Raw genomic sequence first — 23,239 nt, 5'->3', positions numbered from 1 at the left:
CACTAGATGGCCGTAGACATTTTGACTTTATTTTGAATTCCTGTTACAATATCAACCCATGTGTCATTTGTGTGCATTTAATATGTGTGAATGCCCCCTGCCACCACCACCCCCCTCCTTTTTTTTTTTTTCTTTTTTTTTACTGCTAGGAATCTTATGTGGAACAGTGAATGGTAAAATGAAGAAAAAAAAGATGTACCTCACTTCGAGGAATGCAGGTAAGTCACTCGGTGCTTTATTCTCCAGTGAATGTCGGCACCCATCTGTTTAATGTGGATGTGACTGAACGTGCTGTATTTATTGACAATGGATGGAATCTAGAATTTGACAGTCACGAGCTGCAGATCTATGAGGAGGTAGCATGCATGCCACCATTCCAGAGGAGAACTCTGGTTCTGATTGGAGCACAGGGAGTGGGCCGCCGCAGTCTGAAAAACCGTCTGTTGGTGCTGCATCCTGACCGCTATGGAACCCCAGTACCATGTGAGTACTGACATTAAAATTGCTATCCAGTCAAAAGAAGTGTATAATCCATTTAATAACTCATTTAAGGGTAGAATAAACTGCATTTAAACTTTTGAATCTAATTGCTTTCACAGTCAGAATTTGTGTGTACACAAATATATATATTTTTTGATGTATGTTATACCACACTGGTATAACAAGAACTGAGGATGGAAAATGTCAGATTTTTCTACTTAGTGTTTCTTTTATCTGTCTACCCACAAAATTAGTTTAAAAACTATTATACTTTTTTAAATAAATGCGTAAGGACAAAGTGTATAAATGTCACAGTTGTCCACTTGTCAATGTACCAGTGCCGTAAGACAACTGTAACACTCGTTTGTTATAGAATATATGTCTACCAATCATTAGTGCAAGATTGCCATATCTTTACTAAAACATAGTGCATCATGTTTTTGTATGCGACACCATTTGTGCTGTTCATTGAAAACATGTTTTACTATATTTTTACAGTATCTCTTTCATTTGACAATAATAACTGAATAATAACTAAATGAGAGTTCAGTGAGATGTACAGTACGGTGCTGTGAAAAACTATTTCCTGATTTTTATTTATTTTTTTTATTTATTTTTTTTTGGTTTTGTGTATATCTCATACTAAATAGTTTTGGATCTTCAAGTAACATAATTCAAAGGCAACCTGAGTAAACATGCAGTGCAGTTTAAAAAAATAAATAAATAAATTATTGAAGAAACGCCTATCACCAATGTGAAAAACTAATTGCCCCCATTAAAGTTAAAATCTGGTTGTTTTAGCAGTAAAAACTGCAGCCAAACGCTTCAGAAAACTGGAGATCAGACTTTCACTTATTTCTAGGACTAGGACTTACTCTGATGCTTTGGATCATTGTTGTGCTGCATAATCCAGTTGAGCTTGAGTTTCAATTTACAGACTGAAGACCGAACATTCTCCTTCAGGATTTTCTGGTAGAGAGCAGAATTCATATTTCCTTCAGTTATTGCAAGTTGCCCAGGCCCTGAAGCAGCAAAGCATCCCCACACCATCACACTTCCACCACCATGCTTGACCGTAGGCATGATGTTCTTTTTCGTGGAATTCTGTGTTTGATATAATCCAGATATAACGGGACCCCTGTCTTCTAAACAGTTCCACTTTGTCATCAATCCACTGAACATTCTTCCAAAAGGTTTGAGGATCCCCAAGGTTTTGGCAAAATTCAGATGGGCCTTAATGTTCTTCTGGGTTAGCAGTGGTTTTCACATCACTCTTCCATAGATTTAATTTGTGTAATTTTGAGTCATGAACAGTGACCTTTATTGATGCAAGAGAGGCCTGTAGGTCCTTTGATGTTGTCCTTGGCTCTTTTGTGACTTCCTGGTTGAGTCGTTGCTGTGCTCTTGGAGGAATTTTGGAAGATCAGATTCTTCTGGGAAAGTTCACTACTGTTTTTCCTTTTTGAGATAATGTCACTGTGGTCCTTTGAAGTCTCAGAGCGATTGAAATAGCTTCGTAACCCTTCCCAGACTGATGTATTTCAATCACCACCTTCCTCATAATTTCTGCAATTTCTATGGCATTGTGTGTTACTGAGTAAGACCTTTTAACCAACTTCATCCTGTTGGAAAAAGTTCTATATAAGTGTTGATTTTGACTGAACAGGGTTTGCAGTAATCAGGCCTGGTTATGTCTAGTCCAGCTGAACCCCATTATGAATGCAGTTTCATAGATTTGGGGATTTAGTAACTATGGGGACAAATACATTTTCAGACAGGCCCAGTTGGTATTGGATTACTTTTTTGCTTCAATAAATAACATTAGAATTTAAAAACTGTATGTTGTGATTACTCAGGCTGCCTTTTGTTTTATTTTAGATTTTGTTTTAATTTCTGAAATATTTACCATGTTGTACACAAAAACAGAAGAAATCAGGATAGGGCAAATACTTTTTCCACAGCACTGTAACAGACATGCAAATGGAGATTTTCAACAATGGCAAATATATAAACCATTTACTCAGTCTGTGGAATTAAACACAAAGGCATGTAAGAACTTGTCCACTCTGTCTTTCTCTGAAAATGAAGTCGGGAATTAGCCAGCATGTTTAGATGCTTCCTTGAATCCTTACGTTCTACTAAGATGCTTCATTAAATCCTTTCCTGTCATTCAGTCACATCTAGAAGGCCTCGAGAGGATGAACACAATGGTCAGACTTACCAGTTTGTGCCAAGGATGGACATGGAGATGGACATTAAATTGGGATGTTTCTTGGAGCACGGCGAGTATGATGGCAACCTGTATGGCACCAAGATAAGTTCTATTCATGAGGTGGTGAACACAGGACGCACCTGCATCCTGGACATCAACCCTCAGGTCCATAAACTGAAGCCGTTAATTTTCATTCATGTAAATCTTTGAAAGCATCTCACTTTGATTTTGTCTTTAGAGACATTTTACCTTATGCAATCTTAATTGTGTGTCCTAGTGAAGGTGTTGAAACCTAGTCTTCGAAATATTCTTCTGATTTCCCCTGAAAAATCTTTTTGAATCTGTTTGGAGTAAATTTAATATTATATACATAGCTGAAATTTGCAGCATCACAATCCCGGTCAACGAGATCTGCACAGGGCATTGACATTTTAGTAGCCTAAAAATGATTTGTTAAACAGTGGCTTTTCATTTGAATGTTTCAATTGATAGTTTGTTTGTTTGTTTAAACAAGGTCAAAGCACCACTAATGTACATGCAGACATTCTTATCCTGCTTGCACATTTACTGCTTCACAAGTTCAGGGAGGCACACACGCGCGCGCGCACACACGGCTCAGTGCTGGTTGGCTTTCTCTCTCTCACTTGCTATCTCTCTGGCCTCTTTGAGGGAGAACTGAAAGCACAGAGACCTAGATAACTAATTACACACAGGTGAGAACCATTACGCCTTGCCTGCCGGTTCGACCTGCCTTCTCTCCGTCCACAGCCAACGCTGGACCACGTCCCCGTAGCCACTGTGTGCTTGTCTTGCTATCCTTGTGAGGGCCTTCCATTAACATAACTATTAATGCAGCCGATTAATGCGATGCTTACACCTAAATCTAACCCTAACTTTAATGCAAGTAGCCAAAAGGAAACCTACTGGGTTTTTAAATAAAAGCAGTTTTTATTTGCAAAATAAAAAAAAATAAAAAGACCTAATATAATTATGACTGAAACACCAGTAGATGACCTTTCTTGTGTGTGTCTGTGTGTCTGTGTGTGTGCACACATCAATGTCTGCCATGGTGGCTGTACAACTTAGTATTTTAATATGAAATAACATAGTTGATTGTTTGAAGGCTTTAAAGGCCATTGTTCCCTTTATTCTTATTGAACAGTTTAAGTATGTAAGTTTATTGCCATTCTAGGTCAACACAAGGCTGAGGATTGAATGAAATACAGTTTCTTCTGAGTCAGGGAGACATCAGACAGACATTAAATACGACATACAAAAAGCAAAACATTGTTATATACATGCATTACTATATACATACAATGGATATAAAAAGTCTACACACCCCTGTCAAAATGTTAAAGGTTTTCATGTTTTGTGATATATAAAAAAACAAAAACAAATTACTATTGGGAATTACAACATATAAATATTAAGTGAACAATCAAACATTTTAGGGAAAAACAGGAAAACAAAAAGGTTACAATAGCCTGGTTGCATAAGTGTGTATAATTTGGGATGTGGCTGTATTCACAATTAACCATTCAATCACGTGTTAAAAAGTAATTATCATACAGCTGTCATCAGTGAAATTATTCAACCCCAAATAAAGATCAGCTGTTTCTGTTTCTAGGATTTTCTTCACATCATCTTGGTTTCATCTGACCGCTGAAGCCATGGTCTGCAGAGAGCTAACAAAGCATGTACAGTGTCTCACTTGTAGAAAGATGTTGATCAGAAGAGGGGTTTAAAAGAATTTCCAAAACATACTGTTCCATGGAAATCTGTGAAGGCCATCAACAAGAAGTGGAGAAAAGGGTAACATTAGCAGGAACAGGACATCCCTCCAAACTTACCAGGGAGGATGCCAAGAGACGTACAGCACCATTAAAGGAGCTGCAGGAATGTCTGAAAAGTTGATTACTCTCTTCATTATCTCCATGAAGCATGGAGTTCTCAGCATCATGGTTTAGGGCTGCTTTTCTTCAGCCAAAACTGGGGCTTTCATCAAGGTGGAGGGAAGCACGAACAGCTAAAAAATACCAGTCGATTTTAATGCAAAACATTCAGGTGTCTGCTAGTAACCTGAAGTTGAAAAGGAATTTCACCTTTCAGCATGATATTGACCCAAACATCCACATCAACAAAGGAATGGCTTAACCAAAAGATCAAGGTTTTTGAATGGCCAAGCCAGGGCACAGTCCTGAATCCTGCTAAAAATCTGTGGGTGACCTGAAGCAGGCTGTGCACAGGAAATGCCCTTACAATTTGATATATGTGGAATGTTTTTACAAGGAAAAGTGGAAAAATATTGTTAAGTCAAGGTATGCCATGCTGGTAAACTCTTAGCCAAAAAGACCAAGTGGTGTAATAAAATCAAAAGGTGTTTCAACAAAGTATTAGTTTAGAGGTGCGCACGTTTATGTAATCAGGTATTGTAACTTTTTTCTTCCCACCCCCCTAAAATGATTATTATTTTTCACATTTATTTCTAGGTTGCAATTTCACAGTAAAGGTAGAAAAGGTTCTGACATGATTTAACCTCACAAAAACCTAAAAGTTTAAAAGGGGTGTGTAGACTTTTTATATCTATTGTATATGTGTATTTATATGTATGTGTGATTATATACAAGTACTCATATATGTACACACACTAGTGTGTGTGTATGTGTGTATGTTTTTTTTATATATATATATATATATATATATATATATATATATATATATATATATATATATATAAAAACACACACACTCATGAGTCTCGGGGATTTGGCTCGAATGCTACGCAGTCTTTTCTCCAGTGAACAGGTTGTATGCTGGATGAGTGGAGATTGCCCAGATGCTTTGGGCCCTCCTTTTACATCGTTCCTTGTAGATGTTAATATTAGGGAGGCTGGTGCCAATGACTTGCTGGGCATTCATGGAGTGTTTTCTTATCAGATTCAGTACAATTACCATATCGGACTGTAATGCTGTGGGTCAGGACAGACTCAGTGATACTCTTGTAGAAGCTGGTAAAGATCACATACCTGCTTTTTAAATTTCCTCGAGAAGTAGAAGCATTGGTGTGCCTTTTTAGCTAAAAGTGAGGAATTCAGAGTCCATGTGAGGTCAATGGTGATGTTTACACATAAGAATCTGAAACTTGACAATTGTTCCACAGGTGTTCCATTGCTATTTTGTATATAGGCTGGAGTGTAGATTATGTCCTCTTAAAGTCCACTACTGTCTTTGTTTTTACAGCCACTCTGGCTGGCCCTCAGGTTCTTTCTAACTGTGTTGTCTAGGCACAGGTGGCTCTTTACCAACAAAACTGGATTGCTCAGTTACTGCTAAGTATGGATGTTTTTTCCTGGTAGATAAGTTCTATTAAATTTTATTTATGTAGCACTTTTTTTATTTTTAATTTATAAAATGTTTTATATATTTAAATTTAAATCCCCAATGAGCAAGCCAGAGGCAACAGTGGCAAGAAAATACTTCCCATGAAAACATGAGTAAGAAGTCTTGAGGGAAACCAGACACATCCTTTTCTGAGTAACACCAGATAGTGTGATTGTCATTACTCATCCATAACTGTATGCTGTAAAGTCACTAACTGGAGTAGTGTTTGCATAGCCCACCTCAACTGAGTCACAGTCATCTCTGAACTCAGAGTGAGCTGTTTCCTCTTAACATTCTGGTATAAGTTATTCATACATGAATAACCTATGAGGTGTTAAAACACTCCATGTATTCACTTATACATTTTTATTTGTTTATTATTTATAACTTTTCTCCTGCCTGGAATATAGCACTTGATGCTGACATGGTGTTAAAAAAAAAAATTAACTCTTATACAGTACCTGTTAAAACACTAACCTCTGGTGGTTACCAGGGGTGGAATAGAATGATAGGTTAAATATGTAATGGTGGTTCTATGAATAGCGGATAACTACCAGGGTACCCGGTCACTTAGTACCAACAGTGAAGCAGTAGTAATTGAGCCATAAGGTTCCAGGGAACAATGGCCGAGGTGTGCATGCGCATAAGGTATACACATGTTAAAACACTGTTCTACTACTCTCACGGTTACATATGTAACTTACTATTTTCCTTGTGGTGACCAGCTAAATGTCCGATATTTGTATCCTTGTGGGGAAATCTGGCGTCTACCAAGATCTAAAAATATACCTTCATGACATACACACTTTACTTAGTTTGCACCTTTTATTTTTGGACTATGTTAATGTTCAAGGTTTAATAGGGATCCTCAGACTACAGTCCTCTGTAGCAGTTTAATGTTTTCTCTTATTCAAAACACCTGATTCAACTCATTAGTTTGTGGGGGAAAAAGACTAAAATGAATTTATAAACCAGTCTATAAATATAAATATAGTGGCTAAATACATTTGAGTCCAAAAAAAGGTTCAAGCCTTTGGGCAAAATAAATGAGACAAATTGAATTCATACTGACAAGACATTATTAGGGTTCCTTTCAAGTAAAAATTATTAAAAAAAAAAAAAAAAAAACTAACATTTTTAAATAAAAAGTATAGGTTATGATAAATTGTGAAAAAAAAATCCCCACTATATATTAGTTTCAATATATTTCAGTTCTGTTCCAATCTAAATATTCCCTAATAGATTTTATGCCTAATGTCTGCCTTTATAACCACCTCCGACCTCTTTCCTGTCCTCTTAGTAACCCATACTCTCATTATATTCTTGGCATCTCCTGTTACAAATATGCTAGTCTACACAGCCTACATTCTGATCAGTTCTGGAGGCTGATTAAATCGTGGCTAAAGATGTTTTTCCCCACTGGCTCTTTGCACAGGCTCTGAAGGTGCTGCGAACAGCGGAGTTTATGCCCTATGTAGTGTTCATAGCGGCTCCTGAGTTCGAAACCCTGAAAGCTATGCACAAAGCTGTCTGCGATGCAGGATTCACAACCAAACAGCTCACAGTACGTACAAATCAAGCCCACATCACATCTCACATGAGATTATTTGAGTAAAGAACTCATTTTATTTTATTTTATTTTATTTTATTTTATTTATTTATTTCTCTAGTGCCTAGGTCTCAGACAGTCAGGGAGCAACATGGAAGTGTGTGAGATGTCAGAGGTAGCACTAGAATTCAACGTAGCACTGCCTCTGCTTGCAGGAAGGGAAATGTCCTGAGTCCTTGCTACACATATTAATTAATACTTAACTTATTCTTTATAATGATGAATTAATACATGTACAAATCCTTAGTGCGTCATGAAATAAAGACATTTACAGCAGTCTCTGAGTTATGAAAAGCCACTAAAATGGTAATAGTTTAGCAATAACATCCTGTTAGCTGATTTGGTGAATTAATAAGCTAATTCTGTCTAGCTATCAATGACGAAGAAGCTTGACCAGGAACTACAATAATTGGAAAACATGCACATAGAGAACAAATAAAAGGCTTGGTGGTTAACTGCATAATTCACTCCCACTGGTCATAGTTAACAAAACCTTATTGACTCCTGCTGGGCAATAGGTATAAATAAAAACAAGACAATGTGCTGGCAGAGACGATGCCAGCATGGACAAACCATGAACACATTTCTCCAATAACAGTAAACACTGCTAAACATAAGATATAACGAGAAATTGTGAGTTCAGATCCCGAATATGCCACAGCAATCTGTGGCCATGAGTCCAAGAAAGCAAAATTGGCTATGCTGTCAGGGTGGGAGGGGTGGCATAATCTCTCCCCTATCAATCGCAGAGAAACTAGCGAATCGGGGCATCCATTAACTCTTGCATGCGGAGGGCAGATGGGGCTTTCCTTACCAGTGTCAATCCGCCTTACATTTGCACTTTCAAGCCAACACCACTGACAAGTTGCTTTGTGACAAATAAGTAAGGAAGTGGGTATGGTGATGACCTCATAGGATCTTGATCAATTCAAGCACTCTGTGAAGCCTAGAGCATAGTCATGTAAAAAAATAAGTACACCCCATGGAAAAATTAGGCTTTTTTGACATACAAGCGAATATTTGATCATCTTTGAAACAAAACCACAAGGAAAATTTGCTTTTTCAATAATTTATTCAACAGAAATATCGATAGATATGACATTCTTCTGTGGAAAAAGTAAATAAATCCTTGGCCTCAGAAGCTGGTATTGCCCCATTTAGCTTCTTGTAGGCATTTTACATAATTATCCACCAGGATTGCTGGAATTTTTTTTTTTCTCTCTTCGATGCAATATTCTTTCAGTTGCAAGATGTTTGAGTGTTTTCTTGCATGCATTGCCCGTTTCAAATCCCCCCAGAACATTTCAATGGGATTCAAATCCAGGCTTTGCCTAGGCCATTCCATAACCCTCCTGTTCTTCTTTTTGAGCCATTCCCTGGTGGATTTGCTAGTGTGCTTAAGATCATTATCCTGTCAAAAGATCCACTTTCGGTTCAGCTTCAAATTTTGGACGGATGACCTCACATTATCTTCAAGCACTCTCTTTGATATGATGCAGAATTCATAATTGAATCATTGTATTCAAGCTGTCCAGTCCCTGAGGCAGTGAAGCAACCCCAAACCATAACATTTCCACCACTGTGCTTCAGAGTCAGTATGAGGTGTTTTTTCCTAAAAAGCTGTCTTTGGTCTACGCCAAACATGTCGCTGTTACTGTGGCCAAACAGCTGTCTTTGATTAGTCATTATTCCAAAAGGCCTGGTCTTTGCCTATATGCTCATTGACAAACTGTAGACTTGCAAAGGCTTTTTCCTGGCATGCCTCCTATGCAGGTCAATCTCTGTCTGATTGTAGAAGAATGCACTTTGACACCAACACTTGTAAGACTTACTAGCAGATCTTGTGATGAAATTTTGGGATTCTTTGAGACTTCTTTTTGCATCAGACGGTCTGCTCTTGGGTTGAATTTGCTGGGATGGCCAGTCCTGGACAAATTGGAAGTCATTTGAAATCTGTGCTATTTGTAGATGATTTTCCTTACAGTGGAATTAAGTATTTCAAATAATTTGGAGATCTTGTCAGACTCATAGGCATCCACAACCTTTTTCCTGAAGGCCGTACAGAAATCTTTAGATCTTGGCATGATGACCCCACACACGTCAATAGCAAAGGGAACACCAAACACTAGATATGAGAGGGGTATAAATAAGACAGGTTCCACCTGCACTCCCTAAGCAGGTTCTAATCACTGGCACCCAATCTTCAACACCTGATACTAATTTTATGGATTTGAAGGTGTGATAAATGTAGGGGTGTACTTACTTTTTCCATGTGACTGATACTTTTTTGGGGGTTTTTTGTATTTTTGTTAATTTAATTTGTGAAAATTACTACAAAATGTACATATGTCATTTGATAGCATGTATCAACTTCATTAATAGGCACTGTTTCAAAGAGGATTAAATGTTTGCTTGTCCAAATGTCAGAAAAGCCAACAATTTCAGTGGGGTGTTCTTATTTTTTCACATGACTGTATACTATTAAGAGTAGCTGTGGTTGTGATTGTAAACTTATGATTCATACATGTTTCATGTATTTATAATACAGTAGATCCTGTGTTAGGGTTTAGTTTTGATTTGGAAGAGGTAGAAAACAAAAATATAGAAAGCTCTAGATGACATTATCATGTATAATGTTGGGGTTAATCTACATTGTTTCCAGACACACCCTTCAGAATGTAAATGGTCTTTATTAATATTGCAAGCATGAGTTAAGTTGTCAGCGGTTTTCTATAATTACCATTGGCCCTTCAATACTCAGTGGCTGCTTCATTATTTTGTGATGTGCTAAAGATTAGTATATGTTTTAATTCATCATTATGAAAGCATTAGTTAATAATTGCTTATTTGTTAACAATTATATTAATGTTACCAAGATCAGACTACAGTATTGTGTTTTTCATTACACAATCATGTGAACAGATTGATTCACAAAGTATTTTTTCTCTGAGGATGTGGATCTAAAGAAGAGAGTGGATGAGAGCGCTCGCATTCAGCGGACTTATAGACACTACTTTGACCTCACCATTGTGAATGACAACCTGGACACTGCATTTGAAACACTAAAGGCAGCTTTGGACAAACTTTATTCTGAACCACAGTGGGTCCCTGTAAACTGGGTTTACTAAAGGTGTGAGTGTGTGAGCATTTGCAGCAGTTAATATTGTGTGTAGACAATACAGTATTCCTTCTACTCAAAGGAAAGATGACCTACTTTTATACTTGAACATTTAGGGGAAATATTGTTTTTTCCCCACATTGCAATTTCTAAACATGGGCCATAAATATTTCCACATTGTTCCATTTTAGTTGCTTTATTTGTTTCTCTACTTGTGTGGTTTCCCCAAAAACAACTGTTATGTCATCATATTTCTAGAATGTAGTGTTTAATAGATAAGGGCTCTAATAGAAAACAGTTCCTGAATTTCCTGCCAAGAAGTGACTACTCTTAGCCAAAGGCATATGTAGGAGAGTGGTGGCTCTCGGTTATTGATCCGTAGGTTAGGAGTTCAGGCCCCAGCACTGACAAGCTGCCTCTGTGCCCTTGAGTAATCCCATAACACTATCTACTGTGGGGCGATGTATCATGGCTGACCCTGCACTATGACCCCAGCTTCCTAACGAGCTAGGATATGCTAAGAAAGAATTTCTTCTAAACCTTTTAGAATTTTCTATATATCTGCATAAATCTGACTTCAGACAGATTCAAACATCAGATTTTCAGATGTATAATGTATACAAGTCCATGTGTAAGCTGTTACTATAGAAATGATAATTTACTAGAAGTGGATTCATATAAATCTTTCTTCTGCCAAGAGCTGCTGTTATAGAAATGTAATCAACACCTTCTGACCAATCAGAATGGAGAATTCAATGTCCTGTGGTATAAAGTGCAATATTACTTTACTTTATATACAGAGGTGCTTGAAAGTTTGTGAAGAATCTTCTATATTTCTGCGTACATACAGTGCATCTGGAAAGTATTCACAGCGCTTCACTTTTTCCACATTTTTTATGTTACAGCCTTATTCCAAAATGGATTAAATTCATTATTTTCCTAAAAATTCTACAAATAATACCCCATAATGACAACGTGAAAGACGTGTTTGAAATCTTTTCAAATTTATTAAAAATAAAATACAAAAAAAGTATGTACATAAGTATTCACAGCCTTTGCTCAATACTTTGTTGAAGCACATTTGGCACCAATTACAGCCTCAAGTCTTTTTGAGCATGATGCTACAAGCTTGGCACACCTATTTTTGGGCAGTTTCTCCCATTCTTCTTTGCAGGACCTATTGGGTTCAAGTCTGGGCTCTGGCTGGGCCACTCAAGGACATTCAAAGTTGTCCTGTAGCCACTCCTTTGTTATCTTGGCTGTGTGCTTAGGGTCGTTGTCCTGTTGGAAGATAAACCTTCACCCTAGTCTGAGGTCCAGAGCGCTCTGGAGCAGGTTTTCATCAAAGATGTCTCTGTTCATTGCTGCATTCAACTTTCCCTCGATCCTGACTAGCCTCCCAGTTCCTGCCACTGAAAAACATCCCCACAGCATGATGCTGCCACCACCATGCTTCACTGTAGGGGTGGTATTGGCCAGGTGATGACTGGTGTCTGGCTTCCTCCAGACATGATGCTACAATCTTTGTTTCATCAGACCAGAGAATTTTGTTTCATCATGGTCTGAGAGTCCTTCAGGTGCCTTTTGGCAAACTCCCTTCAGGCTGTCATGTGCCTTTTACTGAGGAGTGGCTTCCGTCTGGCCACTCTACCATACAGGCCTGATTGGTGGAGTGCTGCAGAGATGGTTGTTCTTCTGGAAGGTTCTCCTCTCTCCACAGAGACTCACTGGAGCTCTGTCAGAGTGACCATCGGGTTTTTGGTCACCTCCCTGATTAGGCCCTTCTCCCCGATCGCTCAGGTTGGCCGGGCAGCCAGCTCTAGGAAGAGTCCTGGTGGTTCCGTACTACTTCCATTTACGGATGATGGAGGCCACTGTGCTCATTGGGACCTTCAATGCTGCAGAAATGTTTCTGTACCCTTCCCCAGATCTATGCCTTGATACAATCCTGTCTCGGAGGTCTACAGACAATTCCTTGGACTTCATGGCTTGGTTTGTACTCTGACATGCATTATTAACTGTAGGACCTTAACAAGAGACGGGTGTGTGCCTTTCCAAATCATGCCCAATCAATTGAATTTACCACACGTGGACTCCAATCAAGTTGTAGAAACATCTCAAGGATGATCAGTGGAAACAGGATGTACCTGAGCTCAATTTTTTTTTTTGGATTTTATTTATTAAAGTTGCAAAGATTTCAAACACACTTCTTTCACGTTGTCATTATGGGGTATTGTTTGTGGAATTTTGAGGAAAATAATTCATCAATTTTGGAATAAGGCTGTAACATAATGTGGAAAAAGTGAAGCACTGTGAATAGTATGACTAGTCTAAGATTAAGCACTGTATGACCTAAAACATCATTAGATTTTGACACAAGTCCTAAAGTAGACAATGATAACCCAATTAAACAAATGTGACAAAAATATTATACTTGGTCATTTAATTATTGAGGAAAGTGATGCAATATTACATATCTGTGACTGGCAAAAGTATGTGAATCTCTTGAATTAGCAGTTAATTTGAATGTGAAATGAAGAGTCAGGTGTTTGTCATGACCTTGATTGAAATCAGGTGAGAGAGAGCCCCGTTTTTATTTAAAGAACAGGGATCTATCAAAGTCTGATCTTCACAACACATGCTTGTGGAAGTGTATCATGGCACGACCAAATGAGATTTTTGGGGACCTCAAAAAAAGAGTTGTTGATGCTCATCAGGCTGGAAAAGGTTACAAAATCATCTCTAAATAGTTTGGACTCCACCAATCCACATTCACAGATTGTGTACAAATGGAGGAAATTCAAGACCATTGTTACCCTCCCTAGCAGTGGTCAACCAACAAAGATCACTCCAAGAGCAAGACGTGTAATAGTCCATGAGGCCAAAAAGGAACCCAGGGTAACTTCTAAGCAACTAAAGGCCTCTCTCACATTGGCTAATGTTCATGAGTCCACCATCAGGAGAACACTGAACAACAATGGTGTGCTAAGCACACAAGTCACTCTACCAAAGAACGGTTAAAGAAGAATAAAGTTAATGTTTTGGAATGGCCAAATCAAACTCCTGACCTTTTAATCCAATAGAAATGTTGTGGAAGGACCTGAAGCAAGCAGTTCATGTGAGGAAACCCACCAACATCCCAGAGTTGAAGCTGTTCTGTACTGAGGAATGGGCTAAAATTCCTCCAAGTCGATGTGCAGGACTGATCAACAGTTACCGGAAACGTTTAGTTGCAGTTATTGCTGAACAAGCAACTCACACCAGATACTGAAAGCAAAGGTTCACATACTTTCGCCACTCACAGATATGGATCATTTGGATAATTTTCCTCAATAAATTAAATGATCAAGTATAATATTTTTCTTTCTCATTTGATTAATTAGCTTCTTGTTGTCTACTTTTAGGACTTGATGTTTAGGACTTAAAATCTGATGATATTTTAGGTCATATTTCTGCAGAAATGTAGAACAAACTTTCAAGCACCACTGTATGTGGCATAAATGAAGGTCAGTATCTATTCTATTATGTATGAGGATTGAGAATTAGAAACACCCGTTGGTGTGTCTTGATGTGCAATACATCCCTACTGTACACCTTCAAATCCAGTAGCGAAAGCAGCATCACTGAACACATATAGTCTTATAAAGCCTATTTTGTGACATACTGTTAATTTATTCATTTTGTGCCGTTATAATTTTAGCTAAATGTTTGGTGGCATGTTGTTCATGTTGATCTTTTAGAGGTTATTTTGACACTGACCTCATTAAAGCTAGTTCCACAGTATTTAGTGTGCCATGTCAAACCAACCTTCACTCCCCTCCCCCTTCCTCCCTCCCCCTTCCTCCCTCCCCCTTCCTCCCTTCCTTCTGCATGCATTTTGCTGATCACTCCTTAATCTCTGAGGGGAAGCAATAAATACAGAGAATATTTAATATCAAATTGAATTTGTAATGATTTGAAAACTAAGAATTTTGCTGTATGGATAATATAAACAGAGCAATGTTTGCATCAGAGCATGCACTGTTTCATAAGTGATCTTTAAGAGCAAAGATAATACAAAAACATGACTTAATTGATGCAATACTTTGTTGTGCAACCCAAACTGCTGTGGTGAGTTTTGCTATAATAACCTGTGCACGTTTTTTATATTTTCACTACCAAAATGTACACAGGACTTGGTAAAATCCATATTGTGCATGCAAATGTGCGAGTACGTACATACTCTCATGCAGTCCACTAAAACACCAATTCATTTGTTTTTGCTGTAGACTGTAGACATTTGGGTTTGAGATCAAAAGATGAGTATGAGAAGAGAGTTTAGAACAGTGGTCATCAACCCTGTTCCTGGAGAGCTAGCTTCCTAAAGCACCAACCTTAATCGTGCCCACCTGACCATCTAATCGTTGCCTTAAGAAGTTCTTGATGAACATAAACAGGTGTGTTAGATTTTAGTTGCAGATGAAATCTGCAGGAAGGCAGATCTCAAGGAAGAGGGTTGGTGATCAGTGGTACTTTCCTAGTATTTATATGTAGATGTGTTCAACACTATAGAACATAGCACCTTTTGTAACAGACCACCCAGTTTGTAGGTGCGCAAAAAATATTTGAACATGCAACTGACAGGTGTTTCTTGTTACCCAGGTGTGTCCCGTTAGATTGATTGAAGCAATCATGAACATCAGAGAGCTGTCTATGGGATCAAAGCAACCCATTTTGAAGCTGAGAAAAGAGGAAACATAAATCGGAGGCATTGCCAACATTGGGCATAGCCAATACAACAATTTGGAAATTTGGAACGTCCTGGCAAAGAAAGAAACCACTGGTGTACTGAGCAACAGACACTGAATGGGTCAGCCAAGGAAAACAGCAGCTGATGACAGATGCATTGTGAGAGCTCTGAAGGAAAACCCAAAAACAACAGTCAGTGACATCACAAGCAGCCTTCACAGCAGAGGTGAAGGTATCACAATCCACCATTTGAAGATTTCAAGTGCAGGAATATAGAGGCCGTACCACAAGATGAAAAAAAACATTCATGAACAGTAAGAATCAGAACGCCAGATTGGAATTCGCAAAAAAATACAGAAATGAGCCACAAAAGGATTTTATCGGGGGGGGGTTGAAAGGTTTTAGACTGGCCATGTAAATCAACAGACCTTAACCCAACTGAGCAGTGTTTCACCTCCTTGAAGAAGAAACTGAAGGGAGAAACCCCCTGAAACAAACAACTGAAAGAGGCTACGTTAAAAGCCTGGAAAAGCAACACTCAAGAAGAAACCAGCATTTTGGTGATGTCACTGAGTCACAGGCTTGATGCAGTTATTGCAAGCAAGGGATACACAACCAAATATTAAATTTACTTGAAGACTGATCTGTTCCTATACTGTGGTTTGATTCAAAAGGTTCTATGTTTTATGTTTAACACATCTGGATGTACAGTTGCAATCAAAATGAATGAACCCCCATCAGGTTCATTGTAAAAATGTACAGACTTTCAGCTGTTTGCAGTGAACAAATCAAATAAAAGCAATTGAAATAGTTCAACACAACAAGTGTGTCAAGTGGTTTCCCCAAATTCAACTGGCAGGTTTCCAGTGTCCGAGGATGCAAAGCAACCCCAGAGCATCACCAATCCACCACTATGCTTGACTGTGGACAGAGCGTTCCTTTCTTCATTCTTCTTCTTCTAGACATATCACTAATCCATCGTGCCGAAGAGTTCCAGTTTTGTTTCATCGCTCCACAGAACAGAATCCCAAAACGTCTGTGGCTTATTTATATGATTTTGAGCTGACTTTTTCTTGTGCTTTGGTTCAGTAGTGGTGTACATCTTGGAGTTCTGGCATGGAAACCTTCTGCGTTTAGTTTGTGCCTTACTGTTCTCACTGAAACCTCAGTGTCTGTTGCCACCAAGTCTTGGTGCAGGTCTTTTGCAGTCTCTTGAGGGTTTTTCCACAACCTGCCTTCTCAGAAATCTGCTTGCAGCCGTTGGTAGCTTCCTTTTTCTGCCTCGTTCAGGTATTTCATGTGGTCCAGCTCAAGTACACTTGGTGCAACTAAGGAAGCCCTTGATTAGTTGCATCAGGTGTACTTGAGACAACACCCGTTTTTACATATTTGTGGTGTTGTGAGGGATTCTATCCAGCGGGTTGAATTTTTTTTTTTTAAACTGGAGAAGTCATTTATAAGTTACATTTTCAGTTGAATTTGGGGAAACCACTTGAAGCATTTGTTGTGTTGAACTATTTCAATTGCTTTTGTTTGATTTGTTCATTGCAAACAGCTGAAAGTCAATTTTGACAATAACCCTGATATGCAATGGGGGTTGAATAATTTTGATTGCAACTGGAAGTAAAAGCTGAAATCCTAAACTCTCGTCTCATATCTATCTTTTGATCTCAGATGTCTTTAGTGTATAGCACAATCAACAGCCTTACTGTTCCAATAGTTTCAGAGGGGACTGTACATACATACAGGGACATAAAATCCTATAAATGTTTAGAAAACTATAAATAGTTGTGTATGTTGTACTATTTAAGTGCATTGAAGTCATGTATAGCCAGAACGTTCATGTAAGTGGCTCAGACTAGAGCATTAGGCTGTTTAAATAAAGGACATCAAAAGGCATATAATACCAGGTTAGAAAGTCCCAATCATGACTTCATCCAACAAACTGTTGAATGATTAAAATGAAAACAGTTTAAAAATGTCCTCCAACAAAAGATTAAAAGTACATAGAAATTATAGACTATAGAATTAGGGGTTGAGATTATTATGAATGCCTTTTTATTGTCACTATACATATGTACAATGAAATTAAGAATATTATTATATTAATATATTATTATTATAGTTTGACTATAATAACAGTTACAATAATCCTCTTATTAGACCAACATTGCATGCTTCTTTTAAAATAGCAGTTCTTAATTGGTCACAATAAATTAATCAAAAGAGAGAAATTCATCATAAACCTCATAGAACACATGCATGATGCCAATACAAGAATACATAGTTTCAGTATTTTAATAAATAAATAAATAAATATTTATTTGCTTCTTGAAGATATTTTAGTAGGTTAGACTGCTCCAAGACTTAAATTTTCTGCTTGTGATGCATTTATTTATTCTGCTTTTGGTGTGTGTGTGTGTGTGTATATATATATTTATATATTTATATATTTATATATATATATATTGATATATTTATATATTGATATATTTATATATTTATATATATATATATATTTATATATTTATATATATATATTTTTATATATTTATATATATTTATATATTTATATATATTTATATATTTATATATTTATATATTTATATATATAAATATATATAAATATTTATTTATTTATATTTATTTATTTATATTTATTTATATATATATATATATATATATATATATATATATATATATATATATATATATATATATATAAATAATTAATTTTTTTTTTTTTTTTTTAACAATTCCTAAAAATATATATATATATTACAAATTTACTGCCTAGCCAAAAAAAAAAAAAGTTGTTGTTTGGATTTAAATAAGCAAATACTTAAGAGCCTATGACTGGATCATTATTGCAGTAATTAATGTTTCAGGTGGCAACAATCCTTTTAACCCTAACTGATGCAGTGAGTAGCTTCTCATTTCTTAAACATCCCTGAGGGAAGACGTATCCTGTGGTTGTGGAAAAGATGTTACTTTTTCAGAAGGGGCAAATTACTGGCCTACATCAAGCAAAGAAAACAACAAGGAGGAACAAGGAGATTGCAGAATTCCCTGAAAGGAAAGTGGTGAACCGTCAACTTTGAGGTAGGAATGTGGTCAGAAAAATGAATGATCGGAGTTCTTTAAAATGCTTGGTGAAGTCACGTCATAAAAAAAGCGACAGTAGAATTTGTCATGTTTAATAGTGAAAGTAAGAGCATTTCCACATGTACAATGTGAGGAGAACTTACAGGATTGGGACTAAACCGCTATGTGGCCTAATCAGGGTGAGGCTTATCAGATAAAAATGACTTCAATTTTCTAGGGAGCATAAAGATTGGACTGTGGAGAAACGAATGGCTAAAAGCGATGGCTGCATCAGGGTTAGAAGGGAAGCACATGAATGTATAGTGCCTACTGTATAAGGATCTGGAGGAAGTGTTAGGATCTGGGGTTAATTCAATTTGTCAGGTCTCAGCTCTGCAACATTATGCGGCAATAAAATGAAGTTAGCTGAGTACCTGAATGTACTGAATGACCAGGTTATCCAATCAATGGGTTTTATTTTCTTCCCTGGCAGCACAGGCATATTCCAGGATGACAATGCCAAGATTCATCTGGCTCAAATTGTGAGTGTGGGGTTCAGGGAGCACGAGGAACCATTTTCACACATGAATTGGCCACCACAGACTCCTGACCTTAACCCCGTTGAAAGTCTTATGGATGTGCAGGAAAAGGCTTTGTGGAGCGACTCTCCCGTTCTTAATACAAGATCTCAGCCAAAAATGAATGCAATTCTGGATGGAAATAAATGTCACATTGCACAAGGTTGCTGAAACAGTGCCACAATGAATGCATGTTGTAATCAAAGCTAAAGGTGGTGCAATGAAATTTTAGTGTGCACAGCTAATTTTTTTTTGACAAGGCAGTGTATTACAAGAATAAGATTTGTATTTAAATTCTGATAAAGTAAAAATATATCACATATATTATACAATTTATTTAAAACAATTTTAAAAATAGTTATTTTATGTCTATGTTCCTGTTATTTTATGGGTCCCTGCAGTTCTGAAGTTATGATTTAAAAATACTGAATTTCTAGTGGAAAAAGCTTTATTCTGTATTTCATCCTTAATGCACATCAGATTTCTCAATCTGTTTCACATGACTCATTCAAGCATGCAAGGCCATGAATGACAATACACAGTACTCGGGGAAGTACTTTACTACCCTTTCCTATCTCTGCATACAGCTCTTTGTTGTCTCTCTTCAGTATAATATTGGATGAAGTAAACAGCAGCTTCATCTCCTGGGGCACCTCACCATCCCTCAGGGGAAAGGGAAGTTCACTGAAGGGGACTCGCTGGGAAACACCTGTCAGTTGAGTTAACTGTCAAGGCATGGAATAGTTCTATTAGTCACCAGAATCTGTTAAGGCCTTAGTTGAAACTGAGTCACACTGTAGTTGCTGGGGAAAAAAACCAGTGACACCAACTGCTTTCTTGTGGGGTACTATCCCTTTCCAATCTATATGAAAAGTATGAGGCAAATAAAAATATTATACTTACTAAATAACTTAACACATTAATTGTTTCTGAAGAGCAGGTTTTCAGAAAGGCGAGGCCATCATCCGTCAGTTCTAAAAACAAATAAAAACAGATCAGAATGAGATCATAAATCTTTAAAGTCAAAGACACTTCTCAGATCGTAATATGTATGCAGTCCATTATCTCACTCACCTTCAGCAGCACTAATCAGAATGTACATAGCTGTCAAGATTAATTGCCTCTGACTGGATCCATTATGGCTGGTGTTAGCTGAAGTAAAACCATTTTGATCAATCACTTTAGAGGAGAGGACATTCATTTGAACTGTTTACCTTTATACACATCTACATCTATTTTATCTATTAATTATCTATTGTAAGTAGCTAATGTTGATTTACATGCTTTACCTTCACTCTGACTGCCATTTTGTTTGGAAATTGCAGGCAAAGATCCATTTGGCCGGAGGGCTGTGGGTAGACTGTCCATATTGTCTGTCTCAGACTGTAGCAAATCCAAAAATTTGTCAGTGAGCTCATTTGATGTTTCAGGCAAATAAGTGTGAGAATCATACACAGATTCATCACATATTTTCTCCAGCTTATCCTCTAAAGTGGAAAGAAGTGTCTGGTCTGGCAGAATCTCTTGAAAGAGATTTAGCAAAGAGAATCGAGTTTCAGATGGCAGACGAGTCAATTCATACAATATCTCCTTTTCACTTTCTGCAACACAGAAAAACATACAGGCGCGTCCTCTTAGAGCCACTCTGGATGATCTTGGCACAATATAGTTCTGTCATGTGTTTTACACACAAAAGTGGTACTTGTTGGTCTGGGTCAAGAATGACATGGAGTGGCAATTTTTGCAACCTAAAAAAATTAAATTCTGTTTTCATGAAAACACACATGGACCCCATATATACCATTATTAAGGGCACTCAGTGAAGATCCCTCACTTATTTGTGTCTGTGCCCATAAGCCGTCCAGTTCTGTCCAGTTGTGAATGAACTTCTGAGTAATGCTGTCATCTGCCTCAATCCCATCAGGGCTTACACCAACTTCTGAACACACAAACACAGTCTGTGTACATATTTCATAGGCATGCTTGTACAACCCTTTCCTAATAAAAACAAAAACATAATACACCACTAACCATAGTGACCATCACTGTCAATGGTTAGTTCGCTGACACTGTAGGCCACCACAGTGTGTGGGGGGATCTCAATAGCAACATCTGTGGTGTTTTTTAGACTAACGCCCTCTTTCAGATGGACCTGAATGCAACATACAGTATGCAGAGACATAATCGTTTCATGTTTATCTGTATAACATTTTTAATAGACATGGTCACAAAGATGCGTTACAGTAATCCAGATGTAAAGTACACCCCATGGAAATTGTTGGCTTTTTTGACATACTAGCACAAGCAAACATTTGACCCTCTTTGAAACAGTGCCTATTCATAAAGGTGATACACTATCAAATGACATAAAATGTACATTTTGTGTTTAATTTTCATAACTTATATTAACAAAAAACATCAGTCAAATGGAAAAAGTAAGTACAACCCTACATTTATCACACCGTCGAATCCATAAAATTAGAATCAGGTGTTGAAGATTGGGTGCCAGTGATTAGAGACTGCTTAGAGAGTGCAGCTGGAACCTGTCTTATTTACACCCCTCTCATATCTAGTGTTCCCTTTGCTATTGAGGTGTGTGGTGTTATCATGCCAAGATCTAAAGAGTTCTGTAAGTCCATCCATCCATCTTCTACCACTTACTCCTTTTCAGGGTCACGGGGAACCTGGAGCCTATCCCAGGGAGCATCGGGCACAAGGCGGGGTACACCCTGGACAGGGTGCCAGTCCATCGCAAGGCACAATCACACACACACACACATTCATACTCTACGGACACTTTGGACATGCCAATCAGCCTACCATGCATGTCTTTGGACTGGGGGAGGAAACTGGAGTACCCGGAGGAAACCCCCGCAGCACGGGGAGAACATGCAAACTCCGCACACACATGGCCCCGGCGGGGAGTTTTGTAAGTCCTTCAGGGGAAAAACAAAAGGGTATGGGTGCCAAGGAGTCTGGCAAGGGGTTTAAAAGGATCGCCAAATTATCTGAAATACATCATTCCACTGTGAGGAAAATCTTCTACAAAGATTTCAAACAACTGCCAATTTGTCCAGGACTGGACATCCCAGTAAATTCAGCCCAAGAACAGACTGTCTGATGCAAAAAGAATTCTCCAAGAATCCCAAAATCTCATCAAAGGATCTGCTAGTAAGTCTTGTAACTGTTGGTGTCAAAGTGCATTCTTCTACAATCAGAAAGAGATTGCACAAATTTGACCTGCATAGGAAAATGCCTTTGCAAGACTACAGTTTGCTAACGAGCATATAGGCAAAAGACCAGGCCTTTTGGAATAATGTGCTCTGGACAGATGAATTAAAGATAAAATTGTTTGGCCACAGTAACAGCAGACATGTTTGGTGCTGACTAAAGACAGCTTTTCAGGAGAAACACCTTATACCAACTGTGAAACACGGTGGTGGAAAGGTTATGGTTTGGGGTTGCTTCACTACCTCAGGGACTCACAGATGGCATTCATTGAGGCAGCTATGAATTCTGCATCATATCAAAGACAGTGTGTGAAGATAATATGAGGCCATCTGTCCAAAAGTTGAAGTTGAACTGAAAGTGGACATTTCAACAGGATAATGATCCTAAGTACACTAGCAAATCCATCAAGGAATGGCTCAAAAAGAAGAACAGGAGGGTTATGGAATGACCTAGTCAAAGCCTGGATTTGAATCCCATTGAAATGTTCTGGGAGGATTTGAAACAGGCAGTGCATGCAAGAAAACCCTCAAACATCTTGCAACTGAAAGAATATTGCATAGAAGAGTGATTAAAAAAAAACAAAACAATAAGTTTCTGCTAAATGGGGGCAATACTAACTTCTGAGGTCAAGAGTGTACTTACGTCTCCCACAGAAGAATATCACATCTAGTGATAGTTCTGTTGAATAAATGATTGATTGAAAAAGATAATTTTCCTTGTGGTTTTGTTCAGGTATATCAACTTTATGAATATGCACTGCTTCAAAGATTATCAAATGTGTGCTTGTCCAAATATGTCAAAAAAGCCAACAATTT

The 23,239-nt window shown here is 37.7% G+C and overlaps 2 protein-coding genes across 11 annotated transcripts in view; one reads left to right on the top strand and one right to left on the bottom strand.

Moving 5' to 3' along the window:
- Positions 1-17,383, top strand: part of pals2b (protein associated with LIN7 2, MAGUK p55 family member b) — a 31,507-nt gene extending 14,124 nt beyond the window's left edge. For 2 of the 5 annotated variants that reach the window (XM_047159117.2, XM_047159116.2), the window contains exons 8-14: positions 150-218; positions 322-483; positions 2,655-2,857; positions 7,512-7,640; positions 7,747-7,800; positions 10,637-10,815; positions 15,445-17,383. In XM_047159117.2, the coding sequence (XP_047015073.1) occupies positions 150-218; positions 322-483; positions 2,655-2,857; positions 7,512-7,640; positions 7,747-7,800; positions 10,637-10,813 (794 nt within the window). In that variant the 3' untranslated portion in view covers positions 10,814-10,815; positions 15,445-17,383. Of the gene's footprint in view, positions 1-149; positions 219-321; positions 484-2,654; positions 2,858-4,322; positions 5,216-7,511; positions 7,641-7,746; positions 7,801-10,636; positions 10,816-15,444 lie in introns of those variants that run through there. The other 3 variants (XM_053684326.1, XM_017480723.3, XM_017480724.3) reach the window with 3 other exon arrangements.
- A 2,236-nt stretch (positions 17,384-19,619) lies between these two features.
- The window catches only part of gsdmea (gasdermin Ea), a 10,300-nt gene continuing 6,680 nt past the window's right edge, over positions 19,620-23,239 (bottom strand). For 3 of the 6 annotated variants that reach the window (XM_053684302.1, XM_053684301.1, XM_053684306.1), the window contains 6 exons: positions 21,225-21,345; positions 20,995-21,132; positions 20,474-20,794; positions 20,268-20,345; positions 20,097-20,167; positions 19,620-19,918 (listed from right to left, as the gene is read on the bottom strand). In XM_053684302.1, the coding sequence (XP_053540277.1) occupies positions 19,679-19,918; positions 20,097-20,167; positions 20,268-20,345; positions 20,474-20,794; positions 20,995-21,132; positions 21,225-21,345 (969 nt within the window). In that variant the 3' untranslated portion in view covers positions 19,620-19,678. The remainder of the gene's footprint in view (positions 19,919-20,096; positions 20,168-20,267; positions 20,346-20,473; positions 20,795-20,994; positions 21,133-21,224; positions 21,346-23,239) is intronic. The other 3 variants (XM_053684303.1, XM_053684304.1, XM_053684305.1) reach the window with 3 other exon arrangements.

This window comes from Ictalurus punctatus, chromosome 12 (assembly GCF_001660625.3).
Source record: "Ictalurus punctatus breed USDA103 chromosome 12, Coco_2.0, whole genome shotgun sequence".
NCBI classification, from domain to species: domain Eukaryota; kingdom Metazoa; phylum Chordata; class Actinopteri; order Siluriformes; family Ictaluridae; genus Ictalurus; species Ictalurus punctatus.
The sequence above is the reverse complement of the archived record's forward strand: the minus strand, read 5'-3'. Positions and strand labels throughout refer to the sequence as shown.